Below are 15,260 nucleotides of genomic sequence, written 5' to 3'. Positions count from 1 at the left end.
CTTAGTGATCAAGTGCTCCTGAGTTCAATCCCTGACAACCCCTCCCCCCCCAAAAAAAAAAAGAGTATAAGGAATGGGAGTAGGTAAACAGGAAAAAAAATGCCTCTTTTCTGTACAAATCAGAGATTTAGATTAGTTCAAATCCAGGCTACTAATCCAAGCCTTAATGATTGAGGAACTCTCTTTCTGGAATCAGTTATCCTTAAATATTGAAGTGTGGCATTTAACGTGGGATTGAAGCAAATAAGCAGCTTTGAAAACACTGTTTTCTAGGTCGTCTGGACCCCTCAGGTGCTCTCAAATGGCGTCCAGTTCTCCCGCATCAGTCCAGCTGGTGAGGAAGGCTACCCTGGAGAGTTAAAAGTCTGGGTGACATACACCCTGGATGGTGGGGAGCTCGTGGTCAACTTTAGAGCACAAGCCAGTCAGACCACACCAGTCAGTCTGACCAACCATGCTTACTTCAACCTGGCCGGCCAGGTAAGTGAACTCGCTCCTTCTCTCCTGCTGTAACTTGCTTCGTGGAATAACCAGGGACTGTGACTGGAGAGATCAACCCAGTATGGACTTACTCTGGTCCTGACAATGATGAAAAGAGCCCAGGAGAGCATCTGGCTCATAGTAGGTGTTCAATAAATGGAAGTCATAGAGGAAGAAGATGGAATGAATACATTGTACTGTCAAGAAGGGTATCTGTTCCCGTGGCTATTTCAAGAACTCACTCTCATCTGATTGCAGCATGTGCTCACATCTGCTTCCCTTATTGTACTCCTACATCCCCCTCCAGTTACTTCCATTTAAGGAAGCAGATATAATCCTCCCAATTATACTTAAACCAGCCCCTTTAATATTTGTGTACTCCCACTGTGCAGCCCACCAGCTCCTTCCAGGGATTCTGGTGGCCAGTCATGCCCTGCACAGGACAGTAGAAAGAGCATTAGACCTGGATTTAGAAGACCTGGAGGTTTTTGTTTTGTTTTGGTTTGGTTTTTTTTAGAATAAGAGGCATGTTCTTTGTTCTAATTTCGTAATAATAGCTACCTATTATTTATCAGCCCCTGTCAGAAGCACTTTATGAAGTTGTCAGTAAAGACATTGAAATCAACCCAGCCCAGGGATAAGCCCCAGAAGGAGGACTCTTAAAATGTCTCCCTACAGGTGGCAGAGAGCCACTGACAGTGCCCTTGAGCGATCCCCTCTAAACCACATCATTCCCTTCGAAAGGGAACATTTCAGCTTATTGAGGAGCCTATCACAGGAGGCAGAAAACAGGCTGAGCCCAACTCTGTAGATTCTATCTGTTACTTCCTCATTATCTGAAGAAATCATGGTCCACTCAACTTGAATCACGTGGGCATGATTTCCTTCAAGCCTATGTACAGCCAACAAGTATTAGCTTACATTTTTGTCCTCCCCAACTTTTACGAATTTGCTGCTGATTTTTAGGGGTGTGTGTGGGTAATTTTCTTAAATAACAGAGGTAATTGGTTCTGATAAAATTTCCAAAGTTTTCCCTTTAAAAATAAGAAATATAGGTCTTCCCTTGTTTGATCTTATCTCCAGAATATCCATCATCCTTCCTGAAATCTGAAAACTAAACCAAAAGCTAAGAACAAAAGAAAAACACCCATTCTTAAGAGGATCTACTTTTTTAAATGGGTTCAGAAAGGGCAGAAATAGAGAAAGAAAAGCAAAACAAAACAAAACACATTATATTGTTTTAGGTAGATAGTAAATTGTGATGATTTTTCTGTTTTCTGAATTTTGATAGGCTTAGGACATATTATTTTATAACCTTGGGAATGATCTAAATGAATTGATTCAGAAATAGAAAGAGAAATTACACATGAAGTATTCCATCTGCCAGTGTTCTTCCAGTGAAGGAGATAAATGGGAATTTGAGGTTTACTAAGGCCCTTTGCATTTGTCACCTTTCTAATCCTGCAGGGACTTGGAGTGGCAGATATTTCTGAATCTCTTTGCAGAGGATGAATAGTTTCCTAGATCAGAGATCCTACCCAGAAGAGCAGTCAATATAAACCTCCCTTCTTAGACTGTCTTAGTAAGTGCAGCTCAAAATCTACAACCACCAGCCTCAGCATTAAGAGCACCAGCCTTTGGGGGCACTTGGGTAGGAATGGATGGTCACTAGGCCTGGGGTCAAGAGCCACTGCATATTCAGAACATCCCTTGCCCTATCCTGGGAAGCATTATCACATGTCAAGCCCTCTCCAGGGAAACACTTCAAAACATGATATTTAAAGTAATTAGCTGGGATGTGGTTCACTGGTAGAGCACTTGCCTAGCATGGACAGGCTCTGGGTTCAATTCCTAGCACCTAGCACAAAAATAATAAATGAATAAAGTAGCCAGCTCATGTTACATCTGTTCACTTTTTTTGTTTTCTAAATCTAACAAATGGTATTTTTGTTCTATTTTGGGGCCCAAGCATTGGCTTGCTACTTCTAGTTTGTGTGTTGGGGGGTCTGAGAGGTAGGATGTGAGAACTGTTTGAAACTTAACCTAAAGACCTCTGAAAGCAGGCCTAGTGGAATTTGGGATGAAAAGCAATAGCTGTGGTTCTGGTATGACTAGGTAGATAACGTCATCAAGGAACCAAGTTCTTCCATTTTTCCGTTCTACTTCCTCAGTGTCTTGGCTTTTTTTTTTTTTTTTTAGTTGTTGTTGGACCTTTATTTACTTATATGTAGTGCTGAGAATCGAACCCAATGCTTCACACATGCCAGGCAAGCACTGTACCACTGAGCCACAACCCCAACCCAGTGTTTTGGTTTTTGTCTTCAGGTTTGTCCCCATCAGTCACAGGGTGGTTGCTACAGCTCCAAGAGTCACCTCCTCATACAGTCACCCCCAGAGACAAAAGAGGATGTTTACTTTTTCATATCTCTAATGTTTCTTTTCTAAGAACAAGTACAACCTTGTTCTTAGAAGCTCCTGGAAGACTCACATTTCATTGGCCAAAAGTGTGACTCATTCTCTGCCAACGGGAATCTGAGACTGCCATGATTGATCTAGACCAACCAAAATTTGGCCTCTAGGGCTCGGGAAAATGTTCCTTGCCTGAATCTATGACTTAACATAGATAAATCAACAAGTCAAGTTTCTCCCAGGAGAAAGGGAGGGTACAGGTGAAGGGAAAGGCACTATGACTTCTGGGCAGTAGTCAACAGTGTCTGTTACTCCTGCTAAACACATTAAAAGATGAATTAAGGCAGAAACTGTGGCAATGAACAGAAAAGGTTTTAAAATCTCTATTCAAGTTGTAATGGGCTTTGTAAATGGCTAATGTTACAAACTGGTATTAATCAAGCAAAGTTCACCAAAACACTGAACTCAGAGATGGATCTCAAGATTGTTTGTGAGTCAACATTTCTTGCCAAGTGTTCATCAACCTTGAACGGAAATGGGTCTAACAGTAATATTCCACCAGAGTAGATCATTGGAGTTTTCCAGCCAGAAGAGGCGTGAACTGAATCATGCTTCTCTTTAAGGAAGGGATATTAGTGCTACTTGGTGACCCAGAGGCCACTGGGAGCACAGTAAGCATCTTTTCCTACTCCTCTCAGCTTCTTCCTAAAATGTCAGACTCATCCATTTTTTTTGCAATGTGACTTTTTTTGTTAATTCATTTTCCTCCTGCCCATTGCTTTAAAACAACAAAACAAAAAAGAAAAAGAGAAAAGGAAACTCCTAAGCAGTCTTGTTCATGATAGTGAAACACTATAAACAATCCACAAGTCCATCTACCCATCAGGAGAATGGGTAAACAATGGTGACATAGTATAGTAGAATATTATCAACAGTAAAAAGGACCAAATTACTGATCCAATAACATGAGTGATCTCAAAAACCTTATGAGACACAAAAGAATATCTACCGTAGGATTCTATTTACGGGAGGTTCTAGAACACGTACAACTCAGCTATGCTCATAGAAATCAGAATAGCATCCTGGTTATAAATGGGCATTTATCTTAAAACAAACAAACAAACAAACAAAAGAATGGAAGGAGGCAGGCACCTGTGGAAATTGAGTGAAGACCTGATAAATGCTAGGCTAGGAGTCATCTCCTGCAGGCTTTGCTCACTGGATGGTGTAGGAGAGGTTGTGTGTCTCAAGCCTCATATATGCAAAGAAAGGATGGAGGTGTTCTTTTGGTCGGGCTGTCCTTTCCTGGGACTCTTCAGTCCTCTATGTGGGCTGTAGATGTCAATCTAATACCATCATGGCTTTGCACTCAACCTTCCTTGCTGCTGCCTGGACTGAATAAAACCTTCCAAGTTAGGGCTGGGGGTAGCTCAGTGGTAGAGCGCTTGTTTGGCATATGCAAGGCCCTGGTTTCAAACCCCGGCACTGAAAAACGAAGCAAAATAAAACCCTCCTGTTGAACTGAGCATTGAACAAATAGAGCTGGGGAAATAGTTCTAAATTCCCCTTCTCATCTTTCCTCCCTTTAGTCCTAAAGGCCTCCTGGGTGCCAGCACCACCCTGGTAAAAGAGGATGGCAGTAGGGAGGAGCCTCTATCCAGGAGAGACACCCTGATGTCTTGAGCTACACTGGACCTGGGTGCACGCCACCTCCCATTTTGGACCTGCCTTCTCAAGTCAGAACAGGAACCAAAAAAGTGGCTAAGAGAGGAAGCATGAGCAGCAGAGAGCTCTCTGTCCTCATATTGTCCCCATTTCCTCCTACCCCAGCCCAGCACAAACCCACTTTCTCTCCCAGGGGATATCAGTTCTGCAGCAGCAGAACCTTCTAGCAGTGTCATTAAGCCAGTTTTTGCCACATATCAACATGGAATCTCTTGGTCCCTAAATCTTGTTCTTTTGCCTTAAAATGGCTCCATTTGATTGTGTGGCCTGAATCTTTCTCGTCATAGAATCTGCATCCCGTCAGCCTGCAGCCCTCCGCCCCTCTGCCCCTCTGCTTACCTCTCTGCAGCTCAGCAGCAGCTTCAGTTTAGCTTTGCTCAGGGTTTCTCAGCCACTGACATTTTGGGCCAGATAATTGTTTGTTGTGGTGGAGAGAGGGTGCGAAGGCTGATTGTTGAGCTTCACTAAGCAAAAGCCCTCTCTTGGTTCCTCTTTCCCATCTTGTGTTGTGAAGCTTTAAAATATGTTACTATGGATAATAAAAATAATCCTTTGCATTAAAAACATACATGTATAAATTTATGTTCCGATTTGCAAGTAGCCCTTACTAAACTGTGCCTCACAAAAATCCTAGAAAAAGTGGGATCATCATAATCCCAATTTTACACACACACACACACAGAGAGAGAGAGAGAGAGAGAGAGAGAGAGAGAGTATTCCAGAGGTTACATGACTTCCCTAGTGAGTGGAAACTAGATTCCAAGCCTTCTGACCACTGACTCAGGTTTCCTGTACTAGCTTTTTTTTTTTTTTTTTTGCAGTACTAGGGATCAAACCAGGGCCTTGCACCCTGAGCTACTTCTGCAGCCATTTTTATTATTTATTTATTTTATTATTTTTTTTATTTGGAGACAGGTTCTCAGAAGTTGCTCAGGCTGGTCTTAAATTTATGATTCTCCTGCCTCAGACTCTGGAGTAGCTGGGATTACAGGTGTGCACCACCTTGCCTGGCCCGTACTAGTGTTTCACTCTCTCAAAGAGGCAACACAATTTTGATTCTTGGGCTTCTGTCATGTGGCAGGGAGTGGAGCCTCTAGATGGGAGCTGGGAGAGGGGTGACAGGTGTCCCCCTCTAGTGGGCCTGGAGGCAGTGCCTTGACCACCCAGGACTTGCGTACTGGGTGAGTGATCCTTTCTCCTCCCTGTGCCTGCTATCTGACAGAGTAGCAGAAACCCCTCCATTAAAAAGCGGGAGCTAAAAGGCTTCCTAGCCACTGTGGTCTCCCTGACCTCTCACCTTCACATTCCACTTAGAAAAGAAAATGCATGCTGGGGTCACACGTTGAAAGCTTCTCTCACATGTGTCAGTGGTTGTTTGGAGGCCCCCGTCTACCTACACTAAGATGACCCTGTTTAGTCAGTATCATTGGTCAACTGGATTTCTAAAGTTTTTGTCAATGCCTGAAAACATTTTTACAAAAAATGTTACAAAGCAAATATGTAAAAGACTAAACAGTAAGTCCTTTTTTTTTTCTTTTTCCTTTTCCCTCCCAGGGGTCCCCAAATATATATGACCATGAAGTCACCATAGAAGCTGATGCTTACTTGCCTGTGAATGAAACCATGATTCCTACAGGTTAGTGAATTTAAACATTTTTATGTAACATAGTGTCACAGATTAGATTCCGAGACCAAGACATAACATTAGTAGAGAAACTAGTAAAATCCTAACAAATCCTATCGTTCAGTTAATAAACTTATTCCAGTGTTAATTTCTTAGTTTTTGATATTTGTATCATGTTTATGCACGATAGGCTTCCCTCAATGTACTATTTTTTACCACATTTCTGTGAATTAAAATTATTTCAAAATTTAAGTTAAAAACAATCAGTGTAAGAAAGTACTTCAAGTTTACAGAATACCTGCCCTACACCAGGCAAGGACTTTTGTTTTAGTTTAGACTCTTTAAAACAAAGAAGTTGTATTTATGGCTGCTGGTTTAACATTTTTATAAGGAAAAAGATAAACATTGAGCCTGTGTATGCAACAGTGACTTGAGTTAACAGCAGCAGTTAGAAACTTCCATAAATACAGTGACCATAAAACTAATTGGAATAATAATGAGAAATTGAGATAGATGAGTTAAAATTTTTGTCATCACAGTTTTGAGTGTTTTCCTGCTCCAAGACTGGATTTAAAGGCTTTTATGTTTGTCTTGGTAATATGTGTCATCTTTTGATATTTAAATGACTCAATAGATGAGCATGAGTAAGCTGGCCCATCTTTTTTAAAAAGTTGGTGCATTATAATTATACATAATAGTGAGATTTATTATGCATAATTTGATCAATTTGATTCCCCAGTAAAGTTGTCTCATTTTGTCCTGGATGCAGAATTATTGCATTACAACTGTATATCGTCAATTATAAGGAAAAAAATAACCTGACTGCTATAATGGACTGATAAGGAAGAAAGTGAACTAAGTAACTTATAAATGCAGGTTTTGAAATAAGTGCAAATTTATTTGTCTACATTTATAAAATCTTCTTATGCTATATCCTGTTGTTTTGATCATATGAAAAGTGCAAAAATGCATGATTCATGCTATGTAAAGATTATCTGCCAGGGTTTTAAAAGATCATTGTGGGGGCTACAGTTGAGCCTTACAGTCCATTAGAGTTCTATCATGATAACAAATAAGTTGCAGTAACTTCAGAGCTCATGAAAAATTATAATTCTCTGCTACCTGTCTATATGTTCACCAGTTCTACATGTTATGTCTGTTTGCCCCATAATACTCAAACGAAATTTATATGATTCCTTTGGAATAGCCTCCAAAAATGGGTGGTAACTGCTACTTGACACCTCAGTGATGAAAGAATTCACATCTAGCCCATTTTCAGTTGAGAACAAAATCTCTAGGAGCCCAGATTTCATCTGACTCTTAACATTGACCAAAAAACCTGAGCAAGTGGTTTAATTCTTTTTTTTGAGTTGGGGGGATTGAACACACGGGCACTCTATCACTGAGCTACATCCCCAGTCCTTTTTTTTTTTTCTTCTTAGGTATACATGACAATGAGTATATTTTGACATATCATACATACATTGATATAACTTATTCTAATTAGGATCCCGGTCCTTTTTATTATTTATTTTGAGATGTGCTAAGGCTCACTTTGAATCTACAATCCTCCCGCCTTAGCCTCCCAAGCCACTGGGATTACAGGAATGCACTCTTATGCCCAGGTGCAATTTACTAATTCTAAAATCACTACAAAGGGCCTGTCCATCATTTGGGCATTCAAAAATGCCTTTCCAGGGCTGGGTTGTGGCTCAGGGATAGAGGCCCTGGGTTTGATCCCCATTACTGCAAAACAAAACAAACAAAAACCAGAAATGGCTTCCCTGTGCTCCTGGGAGAGTTAAATACAATCTGGAAGGTCAAATGAGAGTTTGTTAGGCAGTGAGGAAAGAAAGGTATTCTGGATAAAGAGGAGTAGATCTGGGAAGTTCAGGAAACAGCAGGACTCTCCCAGGGAAGTGCTGCTTCTGAAGCACCAGGCTGCACCACGCTCAGCATGGCATAGATTAGATGGACCACATCAGATCTGCTGAAGTGCCTAGGTTGGCCCATGGTGACCCCAGTCTGGCCTGGAATTCAAGGTCAACCTACACAGAACAGACTGAAAGGTGGGACCAAATGCACTGTCAAACTTCCTGGTATTCAGCCAGACGTGGACTGAACACACAAGGCCACTTTCTTGTGATGCACTTAGGAACCTGTTAGACCAGCCACACTCCATTAAGACTTCTGGATCGATGTGCAGTATCTAGCCATGTAGAGATTGTAGTTTTGTTGAATTGAGATAATAACTTGTGAGATGAGATGAAGGTTTATGACACTAATAGCTAGTATTTCAAAGGAACACTATAAATAATTCCTACTGCAATCCTTCCTGTTGGGTGGATTGTGTTCATTTTCTTATTTAACAGATGTGTAAACTGTTGAACAAGGAATTTAAATAACTCAGTGAGGCTATGGTTAGGGTATGGTTTGACTGTGTTCCCCAAAGGCTCATGTGCTAAAGGTTTGGTCCCCAGAAGGCAGGATATAGGAGGTGGGGCCTCATGCAAGATAATGAGGTCATAGGACACCATCCTCATAAGGGATGAATAGCAGCCTCTCAGAATGAGTTTGTTCTCCTGAAAGAGAATTGTTGTAAAGGGAAGTCACCTCATCCAACTGGCCTCTTCTGCATGCAGCCAGTTTCCTTCCTGCTTCTCTGCCATGTTGTGTGATAGCTAAGGAGGCCCTCACCAGAGGCCAAACAGATGGGGCCACCTGATCTTGGACTTTGAGCCTCCCAAACTGAGCTAAATGATCCTCTTTTCTTTGTAAGTACAAAGCCTCAGGGTATTTTGTTATAACAATAGAAAACTGGACTAATACAGAGAATCACCCAGTTAACAAATGGTGGGAAACTGAGATTCACACCAAGTAGTCTGAGATTAGAACTTGGGCTCTTGGACTAGGGGCATAGCTCAGTGATACAATCCTTGCCTAGCATGCACAAGACTCTAAATCCAATCCTCAGCACAGCAAAACAAACAAACACCCAAAAAACATACTCCCATGTTAAATGTCAAGAAGGTTTGGGTCAGGTGTGATGGTGCACGTCTATAATTACCAGCTACTTGGAAGGCTGTAGCAGGGAGATTGTAAGTTTGAGGCCAGTCTGGGCAGTTTAGTAAAACCCTATCTTAAAATTAAAAAAAAAAATAAAAACTGAAAGGGCTGGGGAGGTAGCTCAGAGGTAGAACCCTTACCTAACTTAAGCCAGGGCCTAGGTTCAATCCCCAGTATTTAAAGAAAAAAGAAAAAAAAAGATTTGGGATGATGAGGAAGGGTAAGAAAGGAAAGAAAGAAAATAAATTAATTTCTTCACTCTATAGATATCCAAGACCACCATATAGTCAAGAAATGAGAAATAAGCAAAAACAAAAACCAAAACTTTTAATAGTTGTCAATTCTCATTTCTTTTGTCACCTTTGTACAAGAAACATCACAGCTTCTCTAGCAATTGTTCCGTTTTTCCTTCTGTTCAACTTATTTCTAGTTTGCTGCAAAGAGAACAAAACACACAAGTTTTTTCACATTTTATTTTAAAAAGGGAAAGAGGGGGAGGGAAGAATTTTCCTGAAGTTAAAAGCATGAGTTTAAGTGTGTGGCTTTGTCAGCCCAACAAGGAGGGAATCAGAAAAAGAACAACTCCAAGGCAGGTAAATGGAAGCTCAAAATTCTTCTCTGTGCCCCTTGTAGCTAAGAGCTGCAACCAACTGTGTTTGGCAATGCATCCCCGGTCTTGCTGGTTCCTGGTTTTCTTATCTGCAGAATCTTACTATGATCATATTGAAAGTTTACTTTCTTAAGTATGTGGTGTGTGTGTGTGTGTGTGTGTGTGTCATTTCTGTTGAAGATGACAGGAAAATCATTTGATAGACAATTCACAAACATAGTAAAAGAAAAGCTTTACCAGTTACAGGATAGCCTTCAGCTATCTGGAGAATTCACTTACTGGGGGACTTATTTGCCCAGCAGGGACACCGGGTAACAAGTTCACTTCAGACCCTCTGCTCTCCCTGGCTTTCCTGGGGCTGCTGATCTGTTGTGGCGAAGCCCTTAGAAGTCAGCAGTAAAATAAAAAAATCATTAACAACTTTGGTCTTCTTGCATATGAGTGGCTCTTATTCACAAATCGGTTATTTTGCTCACTCTCCTAATCCTCTGCTCTGCACCCCAGATCCTTGCTTGTATGTTTGTTTTTCTCTCTTCCTGGGCCATAAAAATTCTCAGAACTCCTGAAGAGAAAACTCTTATTATCATTGTAGCAGAAAAGAGGCTGAGCACCAAGAACTCTTTAACAGCTAACAACCAAATCTGAAAAAGTGGCACATGCAGAAGCATTTGTAGTGGATGTGAGGGAAGCTGGGGCAATATTTTAATGATCAGGTCATCTACATTTCTTGAATTTAGTGTGATGTAATCTGACAAATAACAATGTCTAGAGACTCATCTGATTTGATCCTACTGACTGTCTGCAAGTCCTCTGGGGATCCTCCTAAGATTGTGCTTCACACAAAAGTGTTTTAATAGCTCCCCCCCATACACACACACACACACACACACACAAACACACACACACACCATCCTTTTCCTTTTGTGGATATTAATTTATACTTATGTTTTAACTCTTTATTTTTGGTTGCCCTTCATAAAAGGTGTAACCTGAGCTGCTAGTCTTGTGGGAGATGCTGATGCAGATCTAAACTCAGAAGGTGATTTTTACCCTGGTTAGTACACTGAGGTGCTCAGTACATGATTTTTCAGGTGATGGGAAAACCCATCATCATAAGAACGTAGCTTCTTGTATTTTACAATTAACTATAATACCATAGCCAGGGTATTCAGTAAAAGGGGACTAGCCTCCTGCTGCGTGTTTTTGAGGAGGGGTGAAGACCTATTCTTCCTTTCGTTTGTTACCTGCTTACTAATTGAGTGTCATCACACAGAAAGGAAAGGGACATGGTAGCAGACCATGATGTGGCTTCTTCCTTCTCTCCTTATTCTACTCTTCTATATTAAAAAGCTACCCTTTTCCCCAAGCCCCATGGAAAAGCCTCCACAAGGGTAGAGGTATCTGCAGCCTTCAAAGGGACTCAGCCAAGTAATTTAGAGTCACCCCTGTTTCCCCACAGGAAACTCCTGCCATCTTGTCAGCCCTGGAGGCTTCAATCCTTCATACTGAGGCAGGGGGGAAGGGATAAAAATAAGAACAAAAAATATTTTGAATGAAATTCATCACCTTCTAAAGCTGCTTCTCTGGATGACATTCCTGGCACTTTGGAGTCTGCAGTGAACACGTGGTCCTTGCTCACACGTGCCTCTGATATGACCCAGAGGCAGTACCAGCTGAAGGTCTCTCCAAGGCCGAGAACTCATTTTAACCCTAGACCAGGAGCAAAGCTTGCTGCTAAATTGTCAGTTCAGCTTTACTTCTTCAGAGCCATTGTTTTTAGCTATTTAACGAAACACAAAAGCATTGCAGCTCATAAAACATTTGCTCCTATGCATAACGAGGGCCACAGCATGAGGACAGGCTCCCATTGGGGCATCTCAGGTCCACTTCAGTGTGTTTGTTGTGTTTCTTGTAATCAGGGCTCTCCCTATGGGTTCCCAGAAGTGAAATTCCTAGAAGCCGTTTACCAGAAAGACAGATGTACAATGGATGGTCAGGACAGAGAACACTCAGCGCCAGGTCTCTGAGCCATGTGTCAGGCATTCCACTCAGGACACGATTCTCATGCCTTTCCCTGTGGCAACAAGCAGAAACCAAAGTGAACAGGTGAGAAGAATCAATCCAGATTTCTCCAGGGATTAATTTGTTCCCAGGTTTGTAAATATTACTTTTTACCCTTTCACCTTACAGAATGGTGAGAGCAAGAGGCAGGCTGGGCAATCTGCCCAGCAAGATGTAGCCACGTATATAACACAGTGCAGTGTTAAAAAAAAAAGATTTTTTTTTTTGAGGCGTGCACCACCACACCTGCCTCTTTAAAGCATATCACTTTTTGTTTAATCTTGCTGCTCTTTATTTATAGATGAGGAATCAAAACAGCAAAAATGCCTATAATCCCAGCAACTCAGGAGGTTAAGGCAGGAGGATGACAAGTTCGAGGCCAGCCTCAGTGATTCAGCAAGGTCCTAACCATCTTTGTGAGACCCTGGCTCAAAATAAAAAAATAAAAAAGTGCTAGGGATGTGGCTCAGTGGTTAAGCACCGCTGGGTTCAATTCCTGGTACCCAAAACAACAACAACAACAATATGCTTTGATCAGGTCTTTGGCCTCTTACAGTAACATTAGTAAAATCTTCTTTTACTCTTTTTTTTTTTTTTTTAGAAAAGATACCTTGTATTTTTATAAAAATTTGCCCAATCCACTCTGTCCCCCAACCCATCTGTGTTCACCTGCTATTCTTGCTGCTCTCCATTTTTCAAAGCTCACTCTAAAATTACATGAAAGCAACCCCATTTTAACAAAATTAGAATTCTGGTAGGAAAGGCTTACCATGAGTCTGTGGAGACAGACCCAGCAAGAGTTTTCTATTTTACTTCAGCCTCTCTCAGTTCCACCTAGAATTTGGTCGATGATATAATTACTTCCCTAGAGCAGGTCTGTGTCTCTACCCTGGAGAAATAACAAACTCCAAAGTATTCTCCTGTTTCAAAGATGCTGCAGATGAAGATTGTTTTGATCTTCGTGCATTAGTATGTGGGCTCCTGACAGACAATTCCTTTCGATATTATATAATCCTAAAATATTGGACACAGTATTCATTTCAACCATCCATGGATATGCTTCTCTTTCCTTTTTACCCTCCTCCACATCATTAGTCATCAGGTCCTGCTGATTTTTAACTCCTACGTATTTCTCAAATGTCACCTCAGTATGTCTTATTGATTATATGATTCCACCTCCATTGACACCATCTTGGTTGATGAGATCGTTTCTTGTCTAGATCAGTGGGCTTCATAAATTTGGATGAATAAATGAATGAATGAATATAAATGATCACTCTCTAACTGAAAAAAAAATCTCAAGATCTATCTTCCATCTGGTTCCTAAAGATATCTATCTAAAATGCAAATCTGACTCTGATAATCAGCAGCTTAGAATCTTTTAGATGATTTTTAGGCCAGACCCCAGCTGCTTCTTCAGGCCATTTCTCACCATGCCTCACTCACAACCCCTCCAACCCCCATCCTAAAGGGACTACTATTATCCCCTTCTTTTTTTTTATATCTTTGTTTTATTTATTTTTGCATGTGGTGCTGAGGATCGAACCCAGTGCCTCACACATGTGAAGTGAGGGCTCAGCCACTGAGCCCCAGCCCAAGCCACAATTATCCCCTTCTTTGCTGCATAAACCCTCACTTGTCCTTCAAGACTCATACCTTCTCCTTGGAAATCTTTCCCACACTTACTGGAAACAATAGTTTTGTTTTGTTTTTAAGAATTTGATTTTTGTTTTATTTATTTGTTTTTTTATGTGATGCTGAGGATCAGAGCCCCAGGCCTCACCTGGGCTAGGCAAGTGCTTTAATGCTGAGCTGTAACCCCAGTCTGGAAACAATAGATTCTTGTCTAGGGATTTTGTTTTGTCAGGGCCTCTTGCGTTAGAGACAAGCACTTTACCACTGAGCTATATCCCCAGCCCTTGTGCTTGGTTTATAATGACATAAGCCATTTAGCATTCATCACATGCCCAAGCTTCCCTCCCTGCCCCTCTACAAGTTTTCCTTGGATGATCTATCAGGATTTAGTTGCAGATCCAAAGAGGAGAGCTTTGGGCTTGGTCACTTTTGAAGTTGGAAAACTAATCTATGCTAAACACAAAAATGAAACCAAGAGCAAGCAAATCTACATATCTTAGAAACAGCTACTGCTTCCTCCCCTCATGACTACTCGCTCCACTCTTTCCCCTCGATTACAGTTATTTTAAATACAATATATTAATGCGATATGGTGTGAGAGCTGGGATTCAGAAAACCAGGTACGATTTTTAGTTCTGTTCTCTACCAGCCATGTCCTCCAATCATTCATAAAAACTCTTTGGGCCTTATCAACTGAATCTGTAAAATTTGATTAGATGGGAATTGCATGAGTTGGACTTTAGATCCTGTCCATTTCTAACAATGACTCAAAAGACCACATGGAACCTGTAACCAGGGCCCTGACCAGGACCCTGTGTGTGTTTGGAAAGATGATGAAAGAGCTTTAGGAACCCAGGAGGGGAGAGGAGGAGGGCTCAGTTGTAGAGCACTTACCTAGCATGCATGTGGCCCAGAGTTCAGTCCCTAGTAGTTTTCCAAGAAACGGGGTGCCCAGGCACTCCTAAGTTCTATGGAAAACCCTGTGTGAGTTGGCCACATCATCTTGGTCTGCACAGGGGTTTTCTTGTCCTTTTTCCTATCAGGTAATGACAGTCTATGGCTGCATTATATATACTATGCATTAGCATATATAAAAGCGTCATCTTTTTTGAGAAGAACAATAGTGTTTTACTTTGGGGGAGTTTCAGGGTGGATTTGGTGTTTTGTTTCGTTTGCTGATTCATCATCACTGAATTTCCTGAAGAGAACTAGAAGACTAGCTAGAGGAGAACGGCAAACCAAGATAAGCAGCTTCCCCAAGTCCCACCAAGAGGAGTGACAGTAGTTCTCAGTTTGGAGTTAGAGGGCCAGCTTTTCTGTTTCTACTTGATTCAGTTCATGAAATGGCCTCCACATGTCCACCAGCCGTTGGTTTGGACATCAGTATGTGGGGTGTAGGGCAAGCAGGCACACCAGGGCCACTCTGCAAGTGACGTGTTCTGGTTGTCACCCTCAGCTCTGCAGTTCTGGGGACAAGCCCATCCAGCTCCAATCTGCCCCCCACTACTTCATTTTCCAGTCTGTACCTACAGGATGTCACAGTACCTACTGTGTGCCGGTACTATGCCAGCCCTGGGGAAGAAATACTGAAAAAACTGAGTAAGTTTTGCCTGAGTGAAAAATATACAGCCATGTATATGGTACAGGTCC

General features: G+C 41.5%; 1 protein-coding gene across 1 annotated transcript in view; it reads left to right on the top strand.

The window, feature by feature from the left end:
* Window positions 1-277: 277 nt before the first annotated feature.
* The window catches only part of LOC124090798 (galactose mutarotase), a gene marked incomplete at its 5' end in the record, with an annotated part of 37,326 nt that continues 22,343 nt past the window's right edge, over window positions 278-15,260 (top strand). The window contains 2 exon segments of the mRNA XM_046441679.1: window positions 278-480; window positions 6,169-6,250. Of these exon segments, the coding sequence (XP_046297635.1) occupies window positions 278-480; window positions 6,169-6,250 (285 nt within the window).

This window comes from Marmota monax, unplaced genomic scaffold (genome assembly GCF_021218885.2).
Source record: "Marmota monax isolate L192 unplaced genomic scaffold, Marmota_monax_Labrador192_F-V1.1 WCK01_AAM20220418_F8-fsc00010, whole genome shotgun sequence".
In the NCBI taxonomy this organism is placed as follows: Eukaryota; Metazoa; Chordata; class Mammalia; order Rodentia; family Sciuridae; genus Marmota; species Marmota monax.
Note: the sequence above shows the minus strand (reverse complement) of the source record. Positions and strands in the feature narration are given on the sequence as shown.